The sequence below is a fragment of the Colobus angolensis genome, unplaced genomic scaffold (genome assembly GCF_000951035.1).
Source record: "Colobus angolensis palliatus isolate OR3802 unplaced genomic scaffold, Cang.pa_1.0 Scaffold244, whole genome shotgun sequence".
Classification (NCBI taxonomy): Eukaryota; Metazoa; Chordata; class Mammalia; order Primates; family Cercopithecidae; genus Colobus; species Colobus angolensis.
In genome coordinates, this window is record NW_012115644.1 from 2,840,417 (window position 1) to 2,866,429 (window position 26,013).

The 26,013-nt window shown below is 39.5% G+C and overlaps 2 protein-coding genes across 6 annotated transcripts in view; one reads left to right on the forward strand and one right to left on the reverse strand.

Annotated features, from left to right (window-relative positions):
• LOC105514400 overlaps positions 1-16,009 on the reverse strand; it is an 84,434-nt gene extending 68,425 nt beyond the window's left edge. Inside the window, exon 1 of one of the 2 annotated variants that reach the window (XR_001002172.1) lies at positions 15,860-16,009. Coding sequence is in view for 1 of the 2 variants with exons in the window: in XM_011945733.1 (XP_011801123.1) it covers positions 15,860-15,882 (23 nt within the window). In the remaining variant the exon portion in view is untranslated. The remainder of the gene's footprint in view (positions 1-15,859) is intronic. The other variant, XM_011945733.1, reaches the window with a different exon arrangement.
• Positions 16,010-16,141: 132 nt separating this feature from the next.
• RPL34 (ribosomal protein L34) lies at positions 16,142-25,874 on the forward strand. Of its 4 annotated transcripts, none has more exons than XM_011945735.1 (6): positions 16,142-16,169; positions 17,585-17,658; positions 17,739-17,838; positions 18,149-18,252; positions 20,532-20,659; positions 25,398-25,874. In XM_011945735.1, exons 2-5 carry the CDS (start codon positions 17,594-17,596, stop codon positions 20,614-20,616), a joined length of 354 nt encoding a protein of 117 aa, XP_011801125.1. In that variant the 5' UTR covers positions 16,142-16,169; positions 17,585-17,593; the 3' UTR covers positions 20,617-20,659; positions 25,398-25,874. The 4 variants fall into 4 exon arrangements, with proteins under 4 accessions (XP_011801125.1, XP_011801127.1, XP_011801128.1 ...); XM_011945737.1 differs by lacking the exons at positions 16,142-16,169; positions 25,398-25,874 and adding exons at positions 16,202-16,281; positions 17,253-17,318 and having other exon boundaries at positions 20,532-20,662; XM_011945738.1 differs by lacking the exons at positions 16,142-16,169; positions 25,398-25,874 and adding an exon at positions 16,204-16,370 and having other exon boundaries at positions 20,532-20,662.
• Positions 25,875-26,013: the final 139 nt, after the last annotated feature.

Here is a 26,013-nt window from a genome sequence, read left to right on the forward strand (position 1 = left end):
AGGGAGGGATGCAAAATGAAAGTTATTTTTAGTCAGATAGTAAAACAAATTATTTCAGTTGTGGAAATTTTGCTAGAAAATTATGAGAAAAAGACTAAAAAAGATATTTTACAAAAAGTGAAAGACCTTCAACTAAGCCATTAAACAATGGCTCACAGATTACAAGAACTTTCTAACAATACAGTATCAAAGATCAATTGATTAACAATTCAAAAAATTACAAGTACTTTTCGGATGATGTGATATAAGAGACAATGTCGGCTGGGCATGGTGGCTCACGTCTGTATTCCCAGCACTTTGGGAGGCCGAGGTGGGTGGATTACCTTAGGTCACGAGTTCAAGACCAGCCTGGCTACCATGGTGAAACCCCGCCTCTACTTAAAAAAAAAAAATTAGCCAGGCATGGTGGCAGGCACCTGGAAATCCAACTACTCAGGAGGCTGAGGCAGGAGAATCACTTGAACCTGGGAGGTGGAGGTTACAGTGAGCCAAGATCGCACCACTGCACTCCAGTCTGGGCTACAAAGTGAGACTCCATCTCAAAAAAAGAACAATGTCTATTAATACTTTGGGTATACTTGTGTCTCAAAGGACTTCCAAAATTATGAAGTTTTATTAAATTGGAATTAAAAACATGTAAATTTCTGGAGTAGTTTTTCATCTTTTATAACCATCAAAGAAGAATTTGTGCCTGTAATGACAGAGGGTGGCCCATCTATGTTAGGTAAAAATCCAGATTTGTTGGTATGGGAAGACAAGAGATTTTTATTTCATTTATTGCTTTGTTCCACTGTGTGATATGTACTGAAAATCTCTGTGCTCAGTTTTTTAAAGCACTGTATGAAAAGTGTTATGGAGTACAATTAAAGTCATTTAGGGCCAGGCGTGGTGCCTCACACCTGTAATCCCAGCACTTTGGGAGGCCGAGGCAGGCAGATCACCTGAAGTCAGGTGTTCGAGATCAGCCTGGCCAACATGGCGAAACCCGGTCTCTACTAAAAATACAAAAAATAGCCAGGTATGGTGGCGGGCACCTGTAATCCTAGCTACTAGGAAGGCTGAGGCAGGAGAATCGCTTGAGCCCAGGAGGCAGAGGTTGCAGTGAGCCGAGATTGTATCACTTCACTCCCATCTGGGTGACACAGCAAGACTGTCTCAAAATAAATAAACAAATAGCTGGGCGTGGTGGCGGATGCCTGTAATCCCAGCTACTCGGGAGGCTGGGGCAGGAGAATCACTTGAACCCAGGAGGCGGAGGTTGCAGTGAGCTGAGATCGCGCCACTGCACTCCAGCCTGGGCTACAGAGTGAGACTCCATCTCAATAAATAAATAAATAAATAAATAAATGTTATTTAGTATCTATACACTAATGCTATAAATCATTGCCAAGTTATGGAACTTTTGAAAGAAATAGAAGATGATGATTTTTGTAATCTTGTGTTCTCTGCCTGTGCTCATTGATAGAGTTGTGGAAGAATTTTTAGAAAATACTTTTAACTCCAATTTAACATGTTCCTGAATTGGAAGGAATATTCAATAATCAAAGACAAAATGACAATATGATTTGTGTTTTCTCACAGATATCACACTACATATGAACAAGCTAAATTTTAAACTCCAAAAGAAAGAAAGAGCTTATTTGTGATTTAGCCAGACAGGAACAACAATTTATGTTGAAATTGAAACTCTTCAGAATAAAAATCAGCAACAATGACTTTATCCATTTCTTTTTTTTCTTTTTGTTTGAGACAGGTTCTCACTCTGTTGCCCAGGCTGGAGTACAGTGGTGCAATCTCAGCTCACTGCAATCTCTGCCTCCTGGGCTTAAGTGATCCTCCAGCCTCAGCCCCCTAAGTAGCTGGGACTACAGGTGCGAACCACCATGCCTAATTTTTATTTTTATTTTTTGTAGAGACAGGGTTTCACCATATTGCCCAGGCTGGAATTGAACTGGGCTCAAGCAATCCACCCACCTCACCCTCCTAAAGTGCTGGGATTATAGGCGTGAGCCACGATGCCTGGCCAGAATGGTTTTACTTTTTAACGTGACTAAAAATTTTAAATTACATATGTGACTCATATTTTATTTCTAGTGGACAGCACTGACGTAAATATCCTTTGTTTTGGATGTTGCAACTGTCTTCTCCTTGTCTATTAACTTTGTTTTTGGTATCCTTTCCTGAACAAAATGCCTTACATTAATGTAGCTAAATCATCAATTTTTCACTTATTGTTTGTACTTCAGTGGTTTAATAAACTTCACAAAGGTAAGTCTTTATTTTCTTCTACTGGTTCTGAATACTTACCTGTCTCATTTAGGTCTTTAATTCATTTAGAGTCCATCTTTGTATAGCGTAATGTAAAAGTCCAGCTTTTTCTCCAGATGTGAGCCAGTTTTCCCAATACTATATTCTAAACAAGGCATTCTTTTCCATTTTTTACCACGTTTATTGTATATCAAATTTCCATATGCACACAGATCTATTTCTGAACTCTCCCTCTGTTCCATTTGTCTATCCTTACACCAGAACCACATTGATTTTGCTTTGTAATATTCCTTAATAACTAGTAGGTTGAATCACTCATTCGTATGGTGATATAAACATATCGGCCTAAAATATCCCAACAAAAGTTTCTTTACTTTCATTTTGCTTTATCTCAGCAGCTACAGAGTTTGGCCTTTTAAGTAATATTAATAAATATTGCCATTAGAACTTTCTTTGACTGCCTTTTCTTTAAGGATGTTTTTCTTAGTAAATCTTCTAGAGCTGTGAAAGAGTAAAAACTCACCTGCTCATATCTGAAAAACCACATGGATGATGAGCAAACCTCTACTGAGCACCTGCTATTGCAACTGTCTCTTGTATCAGTTAGAGTTCCTTGGCTTCCACTGGTAAAAATCAGTGGAGGAAAAGCTGAACAGCCAGGATTCAAGGAGAACCAGAATCAAGGTTGGCTTTTCTAACCTTCTCTTACTCAGTAAGACATGAGTTCTCCTTCAAACTCTTCCTCTCATACCTGTTTTACTTTTTTTTTTTTTTTTGTAACTGGTTTCTTGAGAAAGGACAAATGTTTTACCTCTTTCTTAGTATGTGGTATCTTCAGTCTCATACTATTGTCATTAACATTTATAATATTATCTATTCTCTGAGCAGCCCTTGCATCCTTCTCCTTCCCTTTTTGCTTGTTACCCAGAGTTGGCTTCTGTTGCCTGCAACTAAAGAATCATGATATAATTTTTTGGTCTCTTTTAATTAGTTTAGACAATTAGACTCCTGGATATTTCCCTGTCACACACTTTGTGTCACACGTGCTTGTTGTGGTTTATTCTTGACTGAATCTTTATGAAAGATACAAAATTAGAAATTTTTTAAAAATGTTTTTTCCCTCTCCATTTGGTACGGTATAAGGATTAAGGCTGGAAATCAGGGTCGGGTAAGGGGCACGAAACACAAATAGAACAGACAGAATAAGAGGACAGAAGAAATGAAGGGGTAAGTTTTCTAAATATGTTGAAGTGCCCTCCCCTCAGAGATTAGATCAGGTAGAAGCAACAGTTTGAGAACTGATGTAAGGCTGAAAAATGGGTGCTGGGGGGTGGGGGTGAGGTGAGAAATGTAGTGTAGTGAATGGCCAAGGCTTTAAGGGTTTTTAAATCCTTTTGAGAGAAAAATGAACGTAAGGTCCAGATTCAGCAGAAAGTCTCTAGGGATTCATGGAAATCCATATTCTGAGGTAATGGTGCTTGAGCCTACAACAGTTACAAGAATTTTCAGGAAGAATTTTGGTTTTTAAAAATATATATGAATTATTGCTTATATAATTTATTTTTATTTTCACTTTTTTTTATATATAGAGTCTCACTCTGTCACCCAGGCTGGAGGGCAGTGGCGTGATTCCAGCTCACTGCAGCCTCTGCCTTCTGGGTTCAGGCGATTCTTGTGCCTCAGTCTCCCAAGTAGCTGGGATTACAGGTGCCTGCCACCATGCCCGGCTGATTTTTGCATTTTTAGTAGAGATGGGGTTTCACCATGTTGGCCAGGCTGTTCTTGAACTCCTGACCTCAAGTGATCCACCTGCCTCGGCCTCCCAAAGTGCTGGGATTACAGGCGTGAGCCACCGTGCCCAGACAGAATTATTGCTTATATAATTTATATTTGGGGGTTGACATTAGTAAATATAGAAGTGGGGGAGCAGGACATAAATGCAGGGAGGGGGAATCAATGGAGCTTAGGAGTGAAAGACTGTTGTTTTACTTCAATATTTCCAGTCCCTCGCACTGCACTGACACAGAAAGAACCCTCAAATGCTTATGACTAAATGGGTAAGTTGATGAATGAATAAATTAACAAAAAATCAGGATCTGTGAGCTATTCTGAAGGATTTCAGAGATGCCGCAAATTTGTAAGAGTAGGAACGACTATGGAGAGAATGTTCTTACATAGTTCAGTTTAACTGAAATATTAGTGAGATACATACTCTGTGCTCTGCAAAGCAGAGGAACAGTCCCTACTCTTACATAACTCACAATTATGTATGCGAACAGGGAGAAATTGCAATATTAATAGCAATTATATGAGACTGAAGATACCACACAGCAAGAAAGAGGTAAAACATCTGTCCTTTCTCAAGAAACCAGTTTAAAAAAAAAAAAAAGTAAAAAGGTATGAGAGGAAGAGTTTGAAGGACAGCTCATGTCTTATTGAGTGGGCCAACACTGAGGATGTGGAATTTGAAATATGCCTTGAGGCACTGGTAGAATTTCCAAAGACAAAGGTGTTTCACAAAGAAGAAAAAACAAAAACATAAGCCTGGAGATGGGAAAGTATAGGATATGCCTACAAGGGCAGGTTGTGGTCATATTCAGAAGACCTTGAATGCCATGCTAAGGAATCTGTATTTAACTATAGGCACTGAAAATCACTTAAAGTGTCTGAATGAGAGAGTTACATGGTTAAAATCAGTGTTTTAAAGAAAATGTGCCTGTCAGAGTTTTGCAGAACCTTGCTGCTCAAAGAGTGGTCAGGGACCAGAAGCATGGGCTTTACCTGGGGCCTACTAGAAATGCAGAATGTCAGGCCCCCATCCCAGACCCACAGAATCTAAACCTGTACAGTAGCAAGAGCCCCAAGCAATTTGTTTGCACATTAAAATTTGAGAACCACCAAGATAGAATATAATAGAAGAGGAAGACTTGACCTAAGAAAACCAGTTAGAGGACTAGGCCAAAGATAGCTGAACAAAGAGGGTGGCTAATGAGGGAGCCCGGAAAGGGAGAACACAGAAATGACACAGGGCTTTTTTTTTTTTTTTTTTTTATACTTTAAGTTCTAGGGTACATGTGCATAACGTGCAGGTTTGTTACATATGTATACTTGTGCAATGTTGGTGTGCTGCACCCATCAACTCGTCAGCACCCATCAATTCATCATTTATATCAGGTATAACTCCCCAATACAATCCCTTCCCTCTCCCCCCTCCCCATGATAGGCCCCAGTAACACAGGGCTTTTAGCCTGGATGGCGATGGCATATTTCTGCCTCATTTTCCTAATAGATTAATCCTCTTCCCTTATTCATTAAAGTCATTGTTTTCTATTAATACATCTTTTCTACTTGGTTCTTCTATTCACTAGCAAGCACTGCTTCTTTCTGATTGTGCTCACAGGTCATAAAGCAAATGAGAAACTTTCTTGAGCCCCGTTCTTAAGGGATGCGGATTGCAACTACTGCTGTGCTATATGCTGGAGGAAAGAAATCACATAAAGCGATTAGAATGGAGAAAAAAATAAGTGAAACTATCTTCTCATGTACTTCAGGGTTTTCCTCCCTTCTGAGTTTAATACGAATCAAACAGGTGCGCATTCAAAGCATGCAAGTGTGTCTTCATCGGCTTTTAATCATCAGCTTGAAGAAAATTCAGATCTCTCAGAAAGAGAGAAAAGTAAACAGCTGAGCACTGTGACTCATTTACACTTCAAATATACTTTGAATTGGTTATTCCTCAATTAATCAAATAGCTGGTGTATCCCTAAAGTAGTATAAAGTGACACGCTGTGTGAAATCAATTTTTCTTTCCAAAATCATTAAATCCAGTAGCCTGTGACTACATCCCTGCTAATTCTGGTACCAGTCCTTTCATCCTCCATTAACTTTGGCACGCCTAACAGGCTGTCAAGAATAATTTCCCAGGACGTAAATAATTCAGAAATTAAAAATTAATAAATAATAACAGAGAACTACTGGGAAATAGGTTGGGTCAATTAGTGCGCTCTGCATTCTGTTTCTTCACAGCAGGGGGAGGCAGCCACATTCGTTACTTGAATCTTCCTTTCGATTCTGCGGTCTGATTTACAGCTCTTCATTACTGGATCCAGTCAGACGCAATTACCTCCATCACTATCTCAGTTCCTAACTTCAAAGAAACGAACGTTTTCTTGTCTGCTTTTTTTCTCCTTGCAGCAGGCTCAGCTTGACATCCCTGGAATTTCTTCCACGCAGACTAATTAATAAGTCTTCGACTTATCATATTCACTTCTCTTCTTTGATGTGCTACCTTAGTCAATCATCCCATTTAATTAGAATTTCAATGATAACTTTACTTATCTTGTGGCTAGATGTAAATTAAAATAACGGGATTTTAATTCTCTTTCGTATGGGGTTATGACATTTTGGAAGAAAAAGTTTCAACACAAACATGATATTATGTACTTTTTACTTTTCATGTGGGGGTGGGGGAGCATTTTGCAAAATTATTTTCTTCTTGCTACAAAAGAGTATTGCTGTTGAGCAAGCAATAATGAAAATGCACTGGATTTTTCTATAGCATTCCTTCACCAAGCTTTCATAGGAAAACAGTTGTCTTCATTTGCATAAATAATTGGAAAAAGACACAGGTCATGGAACAAGACACAAAGGCACTGGCTACGTTTTGGAAAAATAAAAAAAAAAGAAAAAAAAAAGGATCTCCAGAAAGTCAAGGAGTTGACACACTAATCTTTTTAACTCCTTTTGCCCTTTTTTGTCAATCCATGCTATTTTTCCATTTTGATAAATTCTATAGCGGTTTTTCTAGAGTTCCCCAAAATACCACAAGGAAATAAAAAGGTTCTCCTAAGAACCTACCAAACATTAGTAAGGTATAAGATGTAACAGTGATGTGCAAAACTCGTTAATAAGGAAGAACAGAAGGCAGCATTTCATTTCTAGAAAACAATACTAAGACCAATTATCTATTGAGCGGCCATGGTGTGCCAGCCTCAGCCATGTGCTTTATCTCCGTTAATTCCCCCAGCACACCTACAATACGGGATTCCCACTTCCATGTTACAGATAAAGAGACAGTCTCAGTGAGGTTAACTTGCTTTCTGAAGGTCACAAAGGTAGCACGTGAGGAGAAAGAAATCAAAATAGAAGGCACAAGAGAAACAATTTAAGCCTTTAAGCAGAGCATTTAAAACTTTCCATCATCTGGTTTCAAACTGCTTGCCAAACTCATTCTCTTCCTACTCTACTACATTATCTCATCCAGAATAAAACTCCAGGCATGAGTTTAGTATCTACTGTATTATACCTTATTAATAATATACACCTTATTAATACATTTTTGATGGTTGCTTTAATGCTTATAGACATAGGCAGAAATTCAGTCATTGTGGTTATAAATACTGGGCATGTTTGTATATAAAACAACATGGTGACCTCAATCATTATATATACATTGTTTTTAAATAGCAAGTACAAATAGAAAATCATATGCTACATATACAAGCTTTAGAAGAAGAAAATAAGCTTTGCTCAGATTTTCTTAATTTTTCCCAGGAATAGAATTATTAGCTCTTTCATTGGTTGCTTTTAAAAAGTTACTAACAATAGGAACATAAATGGGAATTGCACATAATTATTCTACCCTTAATATCAATCATTCCCTTTCTCTACTCTAGTAACAATGTCCACTAAGACAACAAGCAGAGGCTACAATGACCAATAGAAACTTAATTCATTAGTAAGATGTGAAACCACTGCATTTATGCCATTTTGAATCCAACCTTTCAGGGATTTAGTACAGTTGTTCTTTAACAATAGAACTTGGCTCATTTGCTACTTAAGACATGATTATTTAAATTAAAGTTAATTGGTTTCCTTACTCCCCTTTAGGGCTTTAGGCTCAGAACATTTCTATTAGAAAAATCTAATTTGTTTCAAATTCCTATTTCTAAAATTTACAGTGGTTATTTAGAGTGGCTCTGATATTTTAACTCTTTGTAGCAAAAGTTGTTGCTAAACTACAGCTCAAGCAAGCTATGACATATTTTAAATGTTTACACTGAACCAGTTAATCCTTTTAATACACAAAGTGTAATGTAACTTATATACAGTCTTGTGCTGCATAATGACATTTTGGTCAATGACAGTCTGCATACATAAGGCAGTGGTTCCATAAGATTGAAATGGAGCTGTAACTTTCCTATCACCTAATGATGTGGTGGCCATCACAACCATCACAGTATAACATGTGACTCACATGTTTGCAGTAATGCTGGTGTAGAAAAACCTACCATCCTGCCAGCTGTATAAAAGTATAGCATATACACTTATGTACAGTACATAATGCTTGGGAATGATAATAAACGACTATGTTACTGGTTGATGTATTGACTATACTACACTTTTCTCATTATTTTATTTATTGTTACTTTTTTGAGATGGAGTCTCACTCTGTCACCCAGGTTGGAGTGCAGTGGTCTGATCTTGGCTCACTGCAACCTCCACCTCCCGGCTGAAGCCATTCTCCTGCCTCAGTCTCCCAAGTATCTGGGATTACAGGTGTGAGCCACCATGCCTGGTCTCATTATTTTAGAGTGTACTCCTCCTGCTTACCAAAAAAAAAAACAAAAAAACAAAAAAACTTAACTGTAAAACAACCTCAGGCAAGTCCTTCAGGAGACATTCCAGAAGAAGGCATTGCATGTTATTGCCCGTGAAGACAAGATGGGACAAGATGTGGCAGAGGAAGACAGTGATATTGATTATCTTGACGCTGTGTAGGTCTAGACTAATGTGTGTGTGTGTCTGTTTTTAACAAAAGGGCTTAAAAAAAAATTTAAAAAGAGAATGAAGCTCATAGAGTAATGATACAAGGACGGAAAGTATTTTTGTACAGCTGTACAACGTGTTTGTGTTTTAAGCTAAGTGTTATTACCAAAAAATCAAAAAGTTAAAAATTTGTTTTAAACTTTATGAAGTAAAAAAGTAACAGTAAGCTTATTAAGGTTAGTTTATTATTGAAGAAAGAAAATTTTGTATAAATTTAGTGTATATAAAATATATATAGCATATATACACTATAAGTAGAGTATATATAATACATACTGTACAGTAAATAATGTATAGCATATATACACTATATTTATATATACACTATAAATATATATAGTGTATATAAAGTGTGTAGTGTTTATAAAGTTTACTGTATTGTATAATAATATCCTAGGCTTTCCCATTCACTCACCACTCACTCGCTGACTCACCCAGAGCAACTTCCAGTTCTGCAAACTCCCTTCATAGTCAGTGCCCTACACAGGTGTACCATTGTTTATCTTTTATACCATATTTTTCTTCTACCTTTTCTATGTTTAGATATGTGTTCATACACAAATACTTATCATTGTGTTACAATTGCCTACACTATTCACCGCAGTAACATACTGTACAGGTTTGTAGCCTAGAAGCAGAAGGCTATACTGTAAAGCCTAGGTGTGCAGTAGACTCTACCATCTAGGTTTGTGTAAGTACACTCTATGATGTTCCCACAAAGACGAAACAACACATTTCTCAGAATGTATCTCTGTCGTTAAGCAACATATGACTATAATTGGCCTATTCACAAATAATCACAGGATTAATAAAGGCATTTTTTAAGAGATAAAGTAAAGAGATTAAAAGCAGGAAAATAGCTTGAACCAGGAGGCGGAGGTTGCAGTGAGCCAAGATTACACCACTGCACTCCAACCTGGGTGACAGAGTGAGACTCCATCTCAAAAAATAATAATAATAAATAAAATAATGAGAAAAGTATAGTATAGTCAATACATAAACCAGTAACATAGTCATTTATTATCATTACCAAGCACTATGTACTGTACATAAGTGTATATGCTATACTTTAATACAACTGGCAGGAGAAAATTTAAACTCTCATCTTAATAGATAGTGAGAAGGCAACTCATAAATTAATATCCATTCCTGACATGGCTTAAAAAAAGAAATGGTAATCAGTGGCTATTTTCTTATTAACATATGTCATAGTGGAGAAACATGGATGCTTTCCTGCATTTGGGAATAAGACAAAAATGTCATTAATCTAGACTACTATTTCTATTTAGTATTGCAGTTGAGATATTAGCCAATGGGATTGAACAACAGGTGTAAGAATTAGAAAGGAAGAGGTAATATCTGAAAAAAATAAAATCAATAAAAAGTTAATACCAATCATAAGATAATTCAGTAAGGTAGCAGGGCATACACAAATAGACAAAAATCCATAGCCTTCAATTTAAAAGAAAACAATTAAATGGAGTAGTGGGAAAGAGTATACCACTTATGTTAGCAACAAAACAGATAAAATACCTAGAGATAAACTTAATAAGAAATGTACAGAGCTTTTAGGGATAAAACTCTAAGGACATAGGAAGTAGATATTCCATGTTCTTAGATAGGATGACTCAGGATCATAAAGATGTCAAATCTCCCGAAGTTAATATACAAAATTGACAAATAAAAATGTCAACTTTTGTCTGGAGTTAAACAAGTTGATGCTAAATTGTGTATGTAATAATCAGTAAGAATTGTCAATAAAACCCTGAAAAAGTAGAACAACATTGGGAGGGATCAGTCTTACTAGATATTAAATCATATTATACAAAGCATCTTGAATTAAAACAATGTGGTCTTAGAAAAGCAGTAAATATCTAGGACCTAGAATCAATTTTTCATAAAACCAAAAGAAACATCAGACCGTAGAAAGAGATCCTAAGAAAACCCAGATAATGAAACATTGAAATAACTACGCTAAATGTGTTTAAAGATTCAAGGAAAAAAGTCAAGACTGAAAATTTCAGCCTAGAATAGGAAATATAAACAGAGAAACAAATTGAAAGTTTACAATAGAAAAACGTAATAACTGAAATTACAAACTTGATCGATGGTTTTAACAGCACATTAGACATTGCTGGACTGGAAGACAGGTCAGAAGAAAACAGAATGAGGCATGTAAGAACAAAGAAATTTAAATATTAAAGAGAGGGAAAGAAACTATGATGGTTTTAAAATATAATCTTAAAATCACTGATAATCTTTCCATCAAGAATGAGGATATATGTCTACTGCCTTCAAATCTTCTTAGGTTTGTGACACCATTAACCAATAGAGTATGACTGAAGTGAAGCTATGTGACTTCCAAGGCCATGCATCTTCTGTTGTTTCTCTTAGAGTGCTGTTTTCCTAGATGCTTTCTCTTGAGAACCTCCCTCCCAGAACCAAATTGCTGTTTGTGAGAATTCTAAGCTTTATAGAAAGGCTATATGTAGTTGCTCTGGTTGACAGTTCCACGTGAGAGCCCAGCCTTTGAAGCAGCCCAATCCAGGCATTAAACTAAAAAGAATTCAGATAATTCCGCCCTCTACCCCTACCCCATGATGATTAATTTTTTTTTTTTTTTCAGATAGGGTCTCACTCTGTCACTCAGGTTGGAGTGCAGTGGTGCCATCTCAGCTTACTGCAACCTCTGCCTCCCAGGCTTAAGTGATCCTACCACCTCAGCCTCCTGAGTAGCTGAGACCACAGGTGTGCACCACCATACCTGGCTAACTTTTTGTATTTTTGGTAGAGATGGGGTTTTGCCATGTTGCCCAGGCTGGTCTCACACTCCTGAACGCAAGCAATCTGTCCACCTTGGCCTCCCAAAGCCACTGGGATTACAGGTGTGAGCCACCATGCCCAGCCCGATGATTAATTTCATATGTCAACTTGACTGGGCTAAGAGATGCCCAGAGAGTGGGTAACATTATTTCTATGTGTCTGTGAAGGTGGTTCCAGAAGAGACTAGCATTGGAATCAGTATACTAAGTAAAGAAGATTGCCTTAACAATGTTGGTGAGTATCATCCAATTTGTTGAGGGTCTGAATAGAAAAACATGTGGAGGAGAGTGAAGTTTCTCTCTGCTTAAGGTGGGACATTCATCTTCTCTGTTCTTGAACATCAGCACTCCTGGCTTTTGGGACTCTGGACTCAGACTAGGGCTTATACCACCAACTGTCCTGGTTTTCCAGCTTGCAGATGGCAGATTGCAGGGCCCCTCAGCCTTCATAATCACATGAGCCAATTCCTATAATAAATAAATAAATGTATATTCTATGGGTTCTGTTTCTCTAGAGAACCCATGCACACCTTAGCTGTTCAAGTTACCCACAAGTTGAGGCTCCAATCATTACATAGTAAAGGCAAACTATTCTCATTATACCATGTAGAAATTCCTGATGCATGTAATCCATGAGCATACTAAAATGGTTATTTTATGCCACTAAGTTTGCAATGGTTTGTTACACAGCAACTGATTACCAGGAGAAATATCTTGAGATACAGTGATATGGATACAGTATGCAACTGCAGTACCAGAAAGAGAGTGGGGAATAGGGCAGAAACAATATTTGAACAAATAAATGGGTGAGAATTTTCTAAACCTCATGAAAGAGATCAAGATATTGACTTAAATGTCCCTATCAACCCACAGAATAAAAAGAAGAGCAAACCTAAGCATATCATACTAAAACTACTAGAAACTAAATCTAAAGAGAAAATGTTTTAGAGGACTACTAGAGAAAAAAGACAAATTCTCTTTAAAGAAGCAAAAAAATAATAATAATCATAATTTCTGACTTCTCAATAGATTATGGAAGTAAAAAAAATCCAATATAATTATATATTCAAAGTACTGAAAGAAAGAAAAAACAACTGCCAATAATGAATTCTATTTTTAGCATAACAAAAGCTTTTGGTGTCTTGCAACACATTCCTTCATTCTCCTTCTAATTTTGGCTTCATTTTTAGTCTACAGATTAGTAATCATAATCACGTGTACAAAATCCATTAAAAATTTTTTTTAGAGACAGAGTCTCTCTATGTTGCCCAGGCTGGCAAACTTCAGCGGAAATGTAGTGGTGCAATCTTGGCTCCCTGCAACCTCCACCTCCCAGGCACAAGTGATTCTCGTGCCTTAGCCTCCTGAGTATCTGCGATTACAGGCACCTGCCACCATGCCCAGCTAATTATTGTATTTTTAGTAGAGACGAAGTTTCTCCATGTTGGCCAGGCTGGTCTCAAACTCCTTGCCTCAAGTTATCTACCTGCCTTGGCCTCCCACAGTGCTGAGATTACAGGCATGAGCCACCACACCCGGCCTAAATAACCTCATTTGTTTTTTTAATCTCTCTTTGTTCTCTGTTCATTAATTTCTGTGTGCACTTACTACATATTTTACAAATTTTTGTGAAGTTAAAATAAGGTGAACCTATCATACTTTTTTTGGCTTGGACTGGGAACCTTTGAGGTTTAACATTTGCTTACTTAAGGGTTTTTCAATAAAAGCTATTAATTGTAATGTGGTCAGATTTATTGGTCTTCTTTGAGTTTGTGCTTTTTGTGTCTTGTTTAAAAAATCCTTTTCTACTCCAAGTTCTATAAGATATTCACCTATATTTCCTAATAAATTAAAGCCTTATTATTGACTCATTTAAGGTTTTTTTTTTCTTTTTCTGTGTAGAGTGACTTAAGGATACAATTTTTTTCTTTTCATATGTATAACCATTTTTCCCAACTTCATTTACTGAATAGTCACAAATCTTTCCCCACCAATCTATTACCTTTGTCATATACCAAAGTTTCATACATCTATTATTATTACTATTATTGAGACAGGATCTCATTCTGTTGCCCAGGCTGGGGTATGGTGGCACAATCATGGTTCACTGCAGCCTCAAACTTCTAGGCTTAAGTGATCCTCCAGCCTCAGCCTCCTGAGTAGGTGGGACTAAAGGCATGTGCTACAACACCTGGCTAATTAAAAAAAAAAAAAAAATTGCAGAGATGGGCATCTCGCTATGTTGCCCAGGCTGATCTTTAACTCCAGGTCTCAGGCTATCTTTCTGTACCAGCCTCCCGAAGTGCTAGGATTAACAGGCATGAGCCACTGTACCTGGCTGTCTTTGAAGTTTTTAATAAGATCGCCATATCTCTCTCAAGACTGATCAAGAAAAAATGCAAATACAAATTTAAAGAGAGGGAAAAATAGTACTATGGAACTGGATTAAGTATCTTAAGGGAAAACTACAATAATGAGACCACTATTCTTATCCACTGGAGTGGGTGAAGGCATGGACAGAGATGTAAACAACAATATAGTGTGGCAAGGGCTCCCATCTCCTGTTCTCTTCTGCTCTGTAAAGCCTCTCTTGAAATATAGAGAACATATTGCAAGTAAATACATTCATTAGTGTATTTATTCAAAAACCACATTTGTCTCTCTATGCAAGCTTCCATCTCAATGCCTGGCACAGAGACGAAAAAGATTTCAGAAGACAAAAATGAAAGGACTGGAAAAGAGGGAAGCAGCTGATGACAAGGTCAGGGGAGAAGCAGCTATTTGAGAGTGAGCAGAGGGAAGGATATAACCAGAGCCTTCCATCTGGTGTTGTGACAAAGATGGCAGTGATGTGAGGCTTGATAGAATTAATAGGCCTCACAGTTCAAGACACACTACATGCCCTCAGTCACTTGCCTGCTTTCTTGATTTGCCAGATGGATTCGCAATCCTAGAAGGAAATTTGAGTGGGTACTGGGATATTCTACCCAAATCCTCTCTTCTGGGGCAGTGCAGCTGCCTCACAGCTCTCTTCCTCACTGGACGTTACCTTCAGCTTCAGGAAAGTGCTTCACCCATGGTCAGGGAGCAGCATGCCAAGAACTGGCTGATGTGGGAGCACAAAGGCAGAGCTTCCTAGTTTATTTGGGACAACTATGATGTTTATTCTAATTCCAGAGCTCCCTGTTGGAACACCTGAGGCCTCAGTTGCAACCACGTTGTGAATCACCTGACCCCGCCTTTCTCAGCTTCCTGGAGGTGCATTCTAAGAGCGCTCCCCATAAACCAACACTCAAGTCTCTCTGAGGTGTGTTTCCAGGGAGCCTAATCTAAGACTAAAAACTTAAAGGCCCCTTTTAGCATTCTCCCTTAGAGCCCAGGCAAAGAGTTCTTTACTTTTTTAGAGGTCATGAATCCCTTTGACAGGGTGATGAAAGCCAGGGACCCTCCTCTCAGAAAAATACACACGCGCACTTAATGTAAAATTTCACGTACTGTTTTAAAGGTTAAACTTTACCACCCATGAAAAGCCTCAAGTAGCTCTTTGTACATAATCATAAGATTAGCAATCATTTACTGAGCACTTCCTCTCTATAAGGCCCTGTGCTAAGTGCTTTAACTTCATAATGCCTTTGATCATGACAAAACACGGCAGGGTAGTTCCTAATATCTTCCTTTTAGAGATTTAAGGGCTTGCTCAAAGTAACACAGCTAATAATTAGCAGACACTGGATTAAAATCCCAATTTGTTTGTAAAGCTTGTGCTCTGAATAAATGACAAGGAAAGAGAAGGGAAGGTTAAAGAAGGGAAGGTCCTCGAAGGTCCCTTAACCATAAATGTCAAGAGTTGGGATTTAAACCCAGGTCTAACGACAGAGCTGGAATCCTTTAGATTAAACATGTAGCTTCCATGAAAACGAAGGAAGTTGACTTTGTCCCACCTCTGCCCTTTGCTGCTTGTCATTTGCGTTTGTTTCTACAGCGATTCCCAATAGGTTTCTGCATGGCCTTGATAGAGACAGCCAGCGTGCATCCCCGCCCACAGAGGGGCGGTGAGTTGCTTGCCGTACAACGTGGCGGTTCCCTGCATCTCCGCCCACGTAGGAGAGGGGCGTCAGCTTCCGTACAACAAGGATACGCACTCTCCGAGGCGCCGCTAGTTCTGACGCAACTTCCTGTCCTGCGCAATTCTATTTGACCTTTGAACGCACAGAGGCTTTTTTCTTTCTCTTCCGGGGACGTTGTCGGCAGGTATGGCTGTTGTTCTTTTTTCGCTGTTTTTATTTCCTTCACAATCGGCTGCCATCCGAGGAGCTGAGGAAGCCTAGAGCTCTCAGGAGCATTCATTTCAGCTGGCGTAGGGGTAAGGGTCACAACAGGGAGGTTGGTAGTGAGGAAGTTCCTTTCTTTGATCTTCGGAAATCCCTTGTTCTTGGTGGCCCCTCCAAAGCCGCGAGTAGCCAGAGCTCACCACCCGGGACTGTGCTCCTTTCTAAGTGCAGCGTTTGGAGACAAAAGAGTTGTGGTTTGGCGGTCTGAGACTGGGAAATCGCCGGACGTTTTCAGATTTTGCACCCACGTTTCCACAGCACGCCTGTACACCTCCTCAGTCTTTGGGAGGGCGGGGACCGGCAAGTTCGGGTGGTGGTTTCGCTATTTGGCTTTTGTTTCCAAGGCCCATGTCTAGGAAGAGAAAAATGTCTTAGTGAGAGAGAAGTTTCTGTCTTGCTTTTGGAAATGCAAACAGAATAGTGGCTTCATAAATCACTCGCACTGACTTTACGTGTCAAGTTTTGGTATCTGGTAGTTCTGTTTTAGTTTAATTTTATAGTGAGAGGCTTGTGACAACAAATGCAGGCTGTTTTAAATAACAAAGTATTGTTATGAAATGAAGTGGTTACAAGGTGTGGAATGGGAAGACTTAATTAAATTAGTTCTAGTATTGATTATGTTTTACTTTGGGTAGTTCACTTAACGAAGTTGCTCATATGCATATCTGTGTAACCGATTTGCTAAATAACATCAACTTGCCAGAAGTGGGAAGAAAGCAGGTGCCATAACCCAAGGAAACTTGTGTAATATCAAAATTAGTATTAAAGGGTATGCCTTTACGCAGGTGGTGCTTTAGGGCAAGACATTGAACCCTGATACATGTGCCAGGCATTGTGTTGAGAGGGATAGCTCACGTCGTTTAATCCTAATGACAGCTGTATAAAGTAGGCAGAATTCTCATTTTAGAGATAAGGAGGCTAGCTCCTTGCCCTGTGTATTCCCAATAAATGGCATAGTTAAGGATTGGACTTCAGAGCTCACTTCTTGTGTCTTTGTTTAAAGCAGTGTTTCTCCAACTGGCCTCGTAGCCCTTTTCTGGACACCACTCCAAGCAAAATCAAACTCTGAGTAAGGAGCCTGGTCATCACAATGTTAAGGAAGTACCACGTTTGATTACCATCAGGAAAGCTAACATTCTTGGCCTCTTGTTTATCAGTCACCTTTAAATACAAGTAGTTTTGAAATGTGGAAATCTTTCATAAATAATACATCTTAATTTAAGAGTGTTACATACAAGGATTTGTACGTGAATGAAATAAACCACATGATGCTGTTTTGAGATTTTATTTACTATTACAATGGAAAGACTTGATGTTACTCTGTTCTTAATTTAGGCACTCAGAATGGTCCAGCGTTTGACATACCGACGTAGGCTTTCCTACAATACAGCCTCTAACAAAACTAGGCTGTAAGTATTTCTAAAAATTTTAAGTATATATTATCATTTACTCTACAAAATGCTAACCTATTGACTGTTTCACTTTCTAGGTCCCGAACCCCTGGTAATAGAATTGTTTACCTTTATACCAAGAAGGTTGGGAAAGCACCAAAATCTGCATGTGGTGTGTGCCCAGGCAGACTTCGAGGGGTAAGTGTACCTTTTACTTTGAGCAGCCTAACAAGTCTTGAACTTGTTAAGCTTTCATCCCTTCATGGTGGAATGAATCAAGGAGAGGTTACCACTAAAAGGGTTGAGAATTACTAACCATCCATGAGCCACATCTGCCAAGAACATAGACTTCAAACCAATCTGAGAAATGCGGTGAAATGCCTTTCAGATAAATCAGTACACCATTTCCCTTTGTAACCTACTTTAAACTTGCCTTTAACACTTAACAAAATTTAGGGAAATTTCTGTTAAAGCATCACAAAATAATCTTAATGTTTTTCTTACGCAGGTTCGTGCTGTAAGACCTAAAGTTCTTATGAGATTGTCCAAAACAAAGAAACATGTCAGCAGGGCCTATGGTGGTTCCATGTGTGCTAAATGTGTTCGTGACAGGTAAGTTAAATGCTTAAATGGGCTTTCTTTAGCAGATTCTTGTGTGTGTGTGTTACACTGTCTGCTAATCAGTACAATGATGAAACATCTCATTTTAAACCAGTTGCATTCTGAGAATCCTTCCTTCACTATGGATAATTAATGCTGCACAAAGCAAGAAATGATATTCAGAGTAACAATTTGCGGACATATTTATGCTATGTGTGGAGATTAAAAGGAACTTGGTTTTGTTCTAGAGATGGGTAAGAAAGTCTCTCTTAGTGATTTGGACAAACATAGATGGAGTGTGGAAGGTGTTAAAAGTGTAGGAACAGAAGAGCTGTGTGTTCCCATGTGCCTGGAGCATAGGGTTTCAGGAGATGATGGACAACAAAGGTAGAAAAGCCAGATTATGGCCAGGTGCGGTGGTTTACGCCTGTAATCCTGACACTTTGGGAGGTGGAGGCAGGCAGATCACCTGAGGTTGCGAGTTTGAGACCAGCCTGACCAACATGGAGAAACCCCGTCTCTACTAAAAATACAAAAAGGCGTAGTGGCGCATGCCTGTGATCCCAGCTACTCAGGCTGAGGCAGGAGAATTGCTGGAAGCTGGGAGGCACAGGTTGTGGTGAGCTGAGATTGCGCCATTGCACTCCAGCCTGGGCAACAAGAGCGAAACTCTGTCTCAAAAAAAAAAGAAAAAGAAAAGCCAGATTATGAGGGATTTTACAGAATAAAAGGTAGATTAGCTTTATTTATTTATTTAGAGACAGAGTCTCGCTCTGTAGCCCAGCCTGGAGTGCAGAAAGGGCATTCCAGGCAAGGAAAGTACAGACTGATCTGGCACATTGTGGGTGAAAATGGAAATGTACATTGGATTTAAGTCATGAGTTTTAAGCTGAGGAAGTTTGGCTTTTTTCCCCCAGTCTTTGATTCTAAAACTTTGCTGAACACAAAATCAGATGGGCACATTTATTAAAAATTTATTAAAAATACAAATTCTCAGGCCTTATCTCCTGAAGATTTGAACTTAGGTTTACAGGATAGCCTAGAAATTAGCGGCCGGGCGCGGTGGCTCAAGCCTGTAATCCCAGCACTTTGGGAGGCCGAGACGGGCGGATCACGAGGTCAGGAGATCGAGACCATCCTGGCTAACACTGTGAAACCCCGTCTCTACTAAAAAATACAAAAAACTAGCCGGGCGAGGTGGCGGGCGCCTGTAGTCCCAGCTACTTGGGAGGCTGAGGCAGGAGAATGGCGTAAACCCGGGAGGCGGAGCCTGCAGTGAGCTGAGATCCGGCCACGGCACTCCAGGCCGGGCGACAGAGCAAGACTCCGTCTCAAAAAAAAAAAAAGAAAGAAATTAGCATTGTTAGCTGTGATGCTGAGCAGGTCTGCGTGTGGTCTGTGCTTTGAGTAAGTTAAGGGAATTTTTAAGTGACATCAGTTGTAAGTGTGTCTGATAGGATCACTTGGGGGAGATTAGAAGAAATTAGAAAACCCAGAGTTTTGAGGCTAGGTTATTTGATATCCAGGGTTACCAATGGGAAATGGGGTGGGGGAAGGTTTAAGTTGAAGCAAGAGGAGTGCTTTACCTATCTTGGTAACTGATTGAACAAATGCTAGGAAGACCTGCTTTTTGCTAGGTCCTGTGCAACACCGTAATGATAGTGATCTGTAAAATGCACTCCCAGATGGAGGTTCAAAGATGAGAAAATCTTTCCAAATTTAATCCTCATAAACTCCCTGTTAAATAGGTGTGAAACTATTTTGTACCTTAATATAGAGAAGGTAACTTGTCCAGTGTGCAGCTAGTGTATGGTGGAATTGGCCGTAAACAGGCTCTAAAATCCTTGCTCTTGGTGAGGTGTCTCTTGCTAATATCCCTTTACCTTTTAATTTAGTTTGTAGCACATAGCCCCTTCTGTGTTGTTTTTTACTGGGAATTTTCAAGAATATGGTTAAAATATTCTAAGACATTTTGCAAATCAAGAAATACCACTATTCCTGGATCCTAACAATAAATTAGAGCTCTCGTAAGTGGTCTCCTGTGGGGATGACTTTATAGTTTATCTTGACTGAGAAGGAGGACAGATAACTACTGGCATGAAATTGAAGGATTATCCTGCTTTAAATGAATTTCAGCTTTTAAGTTTTACTCTGTATTTGTGGGCTTCCTGTAGTTTCCTGGGTTCCCTGATTGCTTTGCTTAGTTCTTTTACAATGTTTGCCTTCTCTATGCTAAATAAAAAATGAAGTTCATTTTAAAGAAACGATTAATTTGGTATTTTCCTTTCTAGGATCAAGCGTGCTTTCCTTATTGAGGAGCAGAAAATCGTTGTGAAAGTGTTGAAGGCACAAGCACAGAGTCAGAAAGCTAAATAAAAAAATGAAACTTTTTTGAGTAATAAAAATGAAAAGACTTGCTGTATGTATGATTTTTTCTTTTTCTGTTATAATGTGTTAGTATACAAATTTTGCTTCTGTATGGTATTTGGAGACCTGTAATTTTTAGATTACTTTTTCTTGTTTTTTTTGTTTGTTTGGTTTGGTTTGGTTTGGTTTTTTTGAGACGGAGTTTCTCTCTTGTTGCCTAGGCTGGAGTACAATGGCACATCTCAGCTCACCACAGCCGCCGCCTTCTGGGTTCAAGTGATTCTCCTGCCTCAGCCTCCCAAGTAGCTGGGATTACAGGCATGCGCCACCATGCCCAGCTAATTTTGTATTTTTTAATAGAGACGAGGTTTCTCCATGTTGGTCACGCTGGTCTCAAACTCCCGACTTCGGGTGATCCACCCACCTCGGCCTCCCAAAGTGCTGGTAATAAGGTGCGAGCCACCACACTCAGCCAGTGGGTTACTTTTTCTGAAGAAACAATTGGTGGTCACTGATTGCTAGAATTTTGTTGGTGACAGCTCTACCGCTGCACTGGAGCATAATGTCCTTCCCTTTGTGGGCTAAGACTTAGGGGTGGTTTGGGAGGAATGACCCTTCTATCTGAACCTTTAATATCCTTTTGATCCTTATTATAGTATCTCCTTTACATCAGCAAGTTTCATGGGATAGAAACCTGGGTATTCTAGTTCCTTGGAATGGAACCTTTTTAAGATTGTTTTTAAACCCTCTGTTCTTTTAAGTCACTTCGGTTCAAAAATGGTATCTTGGAGAGCTCAGAACTCCTTATTTAACAAATGAGTGAGCTACTGTGTATAAAACCTTGGGTCAAGGGTATAGTTTCTGATCTACATTGGATTTATTATCCAGACCAGAATATTAAAATTTAGACCTCATTTTTCTTGGGAACTATGTAGTGTTTTTGCCAGCTCAGACAAGATTTCACTCCTGCCCAGCCTGGTGTGCAGTCGTGACTTGCTGCAACCTCCACCTCCCGGGCTCCAGTGATTCTCTGCCCCAGCCTCCCAAGTAGCTGGGACTGCAGGTGGGCACCACCATGCCTGGCTCATCTTTGGTTTTTTTTAGAAACAGTTTTACTGTGTTCCTAGGCTGGTCTCAAAACTCCTGGGCTCAAGCAGTCTGCCTGCCTTGGCCTCCCAGAGTGCCAGGATTACAGGCATGAGCCTCTCTGCCCAACTTGTTGGCTGGCAACTTTTTTTTTTTTGAAGTGGAACCTCGCTCTTGCCCAGACTCCATCTCGGCTCACTGCAACCTCCACCTCCTGGGTTCAAGCAATTCTGCCTCAGCCTCCTGAGGATTACAGGCACCTACCACCACACCCAGCTAGTTTTTGTATTTTTAGTAGAGATGGGGTTTTGCCATATTGGCCAGGCTCGTCTTGAACTGACCTCAAGTGATCTGCCTTCCTCGGCCTCCCAAAGTGCGGAGATTACAGGCGTGAGCCCCTGCACACGGCGAAGACCATCTCTTAAAGCCATAACAAGCTTATTCCAATCTCTTGAGTAGAGAGCAGAGACCTTGAACCATCAGGGAATGCAGAAGCTGAAGTACCTGGGGAGTTCAGTAAATTTTTACTGTTTTCCTCAGTTGAGGAAAATGTATCTACTAACTGGCATGATGTAACTACTTAGCAGAGGAGAGTTACCTCTTACAAATAACGCTTTTCTGGCTGGACGCCATGGCTCACGCCTGTAATCCCAGTACTTCAGGAGGCCGAGGCAGGCGGATCATGAGGTCTGGAGATGAAGACCATCCTGGCTAGCACAGTGAAACCCCGTGTGTACTAAAAATACAAAAAATTAACTGGGCGTGAACACATCTGTAATCCCAGCAGCTTGGGAGGTTGAGGCAAGAGAATTGCTTGAACCTGGGAGGTGGAGGTTGCAGTGAGCCGAGATAGCTCCACTGCACTCTCGCCTGTGTGACGGAGCAAGACTCAGTCTCAAAAAAACAAAAAACCGAGAAGAACATGCTATTCTTAGGCCAGACTCAGTGTTTCGCGCCTGTAGTCGCATTCCCAACATTTGGGATGCTGAGGCGGGAGGATCACTTGAGGCCAGGAGTTGGAGACCACCCTGGGCAGCTTGCCAAGACCCTGCCTAAAAAATAAGAAAAAAATAATACCCGTTAAGGTAAAAGGCAAGAAAAATAGGACCTCATAACACCTTTACCCCACTGCCAGCTAACTTGTTCTTGGTATATAAAATTTTTAATTAGCATTTTGCAGAAGAAGAGAGGAGTCACAGAACTAATAAGTGGTAAAGCTGGGGCTTGAACTCACTTTTAAGAATTTCATTTGGCCGGGCGCGGTGGCTCAAGCCTGTAATCCCAGCACTTTGGAAGGCCGAGACGGGCGGATCACAAGGTCAGGAGATCGAGACCATCCTGGCTAACACGGTGAAACCCCGTCTCTACTAAAAAATACAAAAAAACTAGCCGGGCGAGGTGGCGGGCACCTGTAGTCCCAGCTACTCGGGAGGCTGAGGCAGGAGAATGGCGTGAACCCGGGCGGCGGAGCTTGCAGTGAGCTGAGATCCGGCCACTGCACTCCAGTTTGGGCGACAGAGCGAGACTCCGTCTAAAAAAAAAAAAAAAGAATTTCATTTTAACCACAGTACACCTGATTGGCTGTGTGCCTGACTCCACCAAATCTGGTTTAGTCCTCCCAGCAACTGCAACACCTTTATTCCCATTTTACTAATGAGAGGAGACAGAGGTTATAGAAAACCCAGAGCCATTTGTACTGTTGGTAGGATTTTTGCAGCTGTGTTGGTAAGTCTAATGATCGGGCACCCTGATAAATGCTAGCAGAATCAATGATAGCTGGGATTCCTGTTGTCAACATTCATAGTCTCAAACGATTGAGATCCATTAGCTTTCTCCAAACACCTGCCAATCCCAAAGATTGTTAAGCAACCAGCATAATAGAATTAATTATCTTGTATAATGCTTAATCACAATATTGAAAACATTATAAAATGGGGATAGAATTGAAAAGCTTGAATTCTAAGGCAGATTTACATCACTTCCTTATGATTTAGGCTTATATATACTGCACCAAGCAGTTTTGTGAACATGTTTTGTTGTGTTTGATGTAACAGTCTAAAAAGTGGCACTTTCAATAATGTGCCTTAAAACTTAAATTCAATTAATTGGCTGCTCTTTAGGCCAGTCTTGTTTTTGAAAGGTTTGAGATGTAATTTCTGAAAAATTGCTGTGGAAGGGAAAGCCTATTTGCCACCCCAGCCTGAATTCTTGCTGGTGGAGGGAGGCTTCTCCCTCTCCTTGCTGCTCCAAGTTAGGTACAACAACATGACTGGACACACAGGCTCTAGCTGATGGGAACTATCAAGTTTCAGCAAAATACGAAATGGGTGAACTTTGAGAAACATAAGGAAGTGAAGGAATTGAGGTGTACATTCTTTTCAAAGAATTCCTTGTATGTTAAATTGTTTTAATTACAAACATCTTTGTAGACTTTTTGGAACCTTTGGAAAAATAGAATGATGAAAAAATCTCAAGTTCGCTACTTAGTATTATTTTTTTGGAGACAGAGTCTCACTCTGTCACCCAGGCTGGAGTGCAGTGATGCGATCTCAGCTCACTGCAACCTCTCCCTCACGGGTTCAAGCCATTCTGCCTCAGCCTCCTGAGTAGCTGGGACTACGGGCACCTGCCACCACATCTGGCTAATTTTTGTATTTTTAGTACAGACAGGGTTTCGCCATGTTGGCCAGGCGGGTCTCAAACTCCTGACCTCAGGAGATCCGCCTGCCTTGGCCTGCTAAAGTGTTGGGATTACAGGCTCGAGCCACCACGCCTGGTCACAACTCAGTCATTTGTAATAGTTAGATGTTTTTCTTCCCATCTTGTTTTCCAGGAATAAAATAGATATTTTAAGTAAAAACTGGAAGCCCACTGCATATATAAACTTTAAACTCTTTTTTTCCTCCTACATAACCCCTGTGATTATATTTCTTTTCAAAGGATATTTTAGTAGCTGCATGCAGTGTCAAATTCACATGCTATAATTTAGATATTCCCTTTATTTTGAACATTTGGGCTATTTCCAATTTTTCTCTATTTTAAAACATGAGCATTCTTATATATCTGATTATTTCACTTATACTGAATTGTTTCTTAAAATTCACAAGCTGGTGTTGAAGTTCAGTATTTAGAAGACAAAGAGTATTGATTGGTGTTAACATAGTAACGACTCTGTCCAAGTGACCCAGATGGATTCTATAACTCTTCTGGGTTTTCATTTCATTTTTCATTCTATAACTCTTCTGTAAAAAGCAAAATGAAGCTCTTAACTGAATCCAGTTCTATGTGTGTGACAAAGTATTCTTGATAGGTTCCTAAAAAGACATGTGAATGTAGTCGGTGGTCTTCTTTTTAAAGTCTAGTATTTCTCCTTCCATTGCATTGCTTATAAATTCTGTTACAAGGTTGAAAGGGTTCTTTTACCCTTAAAAACATTAAATCTCCAAATGTTTAAGTAAGCAAATCAAGTTTGTTTTAGTAACTTAACAACATCCTATAATCTTTACCCTAGTGATTAAGAGCTTGGGCTTCCAGAGTTTTGATAGTCAGGGCTATGTCCAACTTTCACTGTAAACTATGCATCTTCAAACCAACTAAAATCACATAATCCTCACAGAGTAAGATTGTGAAGCAGTTCTGAATGTTACAATTTTTCTCTAAAGTAGGTTATTTATTGCTGGTAATAATTATTCTGCCATTATTAGGTCCAATAGTACAAGTTGGTGTGTCGGAGCTACCTCACCTCAGCTTGTGAGAGTCAGTTGTGGGCATCTCTTTCCCGCTTTGCATCCAGTGACGTCTGGTTGGCACCTTGAGATTGTGACAGTGAGAGTATTTACACCTCAGCAAATGCTACAAAATCCTGTTTTCCCCCAGAGAGCTGGAGGTTAAATACTACCAGCACATCCCTAGACATTACTCAAGTTATAGTCTGTGATCACAACTAATATCGTATGCTCTTGGTACCAGGAGCTCTGATACATATCTGGTACATGTTTGATAATGACTTGCACGTTACAAATTTTTGTTGTAAGTAGTTATTAATACTTTGATTCTGTAAAGTGTTTGGGGTTTGATTTTATAAAATCCAAAACAAGCCTCTGATTGAATCCAGTTCTCTGTGTGACCAGTTCTCTGTATGAATGGAAGGGAAAAGAATTAAAAATCTTGCAAAGGGGAAAGTTTCATCTTCTTAAAAACTAGATGTGTTCTTTAGTTTAATTAGATCCCATTTGTCAATTTTGGCTTTGCTGCCGTTGCTTTTGGTGTCTTAGACATGAAGTCCTTGCCCATGCCTATGTCCTGAATGGTACTACCTAG

Coding starts and splice junctions, on each gene's coding strand:
- RPL34 (XM_011945735.1), top strand. CDS start 17,594: ATGGTCCAGCGTTTGACATACCGACGTAGGCTTTCCTACAATACAGCC. Junction 17,659..17,738: donor GCCTCTAACAAAACTAGGCT/GTAAGTATTTCT, acceptor TTCACTTTCTAG/GTCCCGAACCCCTGGTAATA. Junction 17,839..18,148: donor GCCCAGGCAGACTTCGAGGG/GTAAGTGTACCT, acceptor TTTCTTACGCAG/GTTCGTGCTGTAAGACCTAA.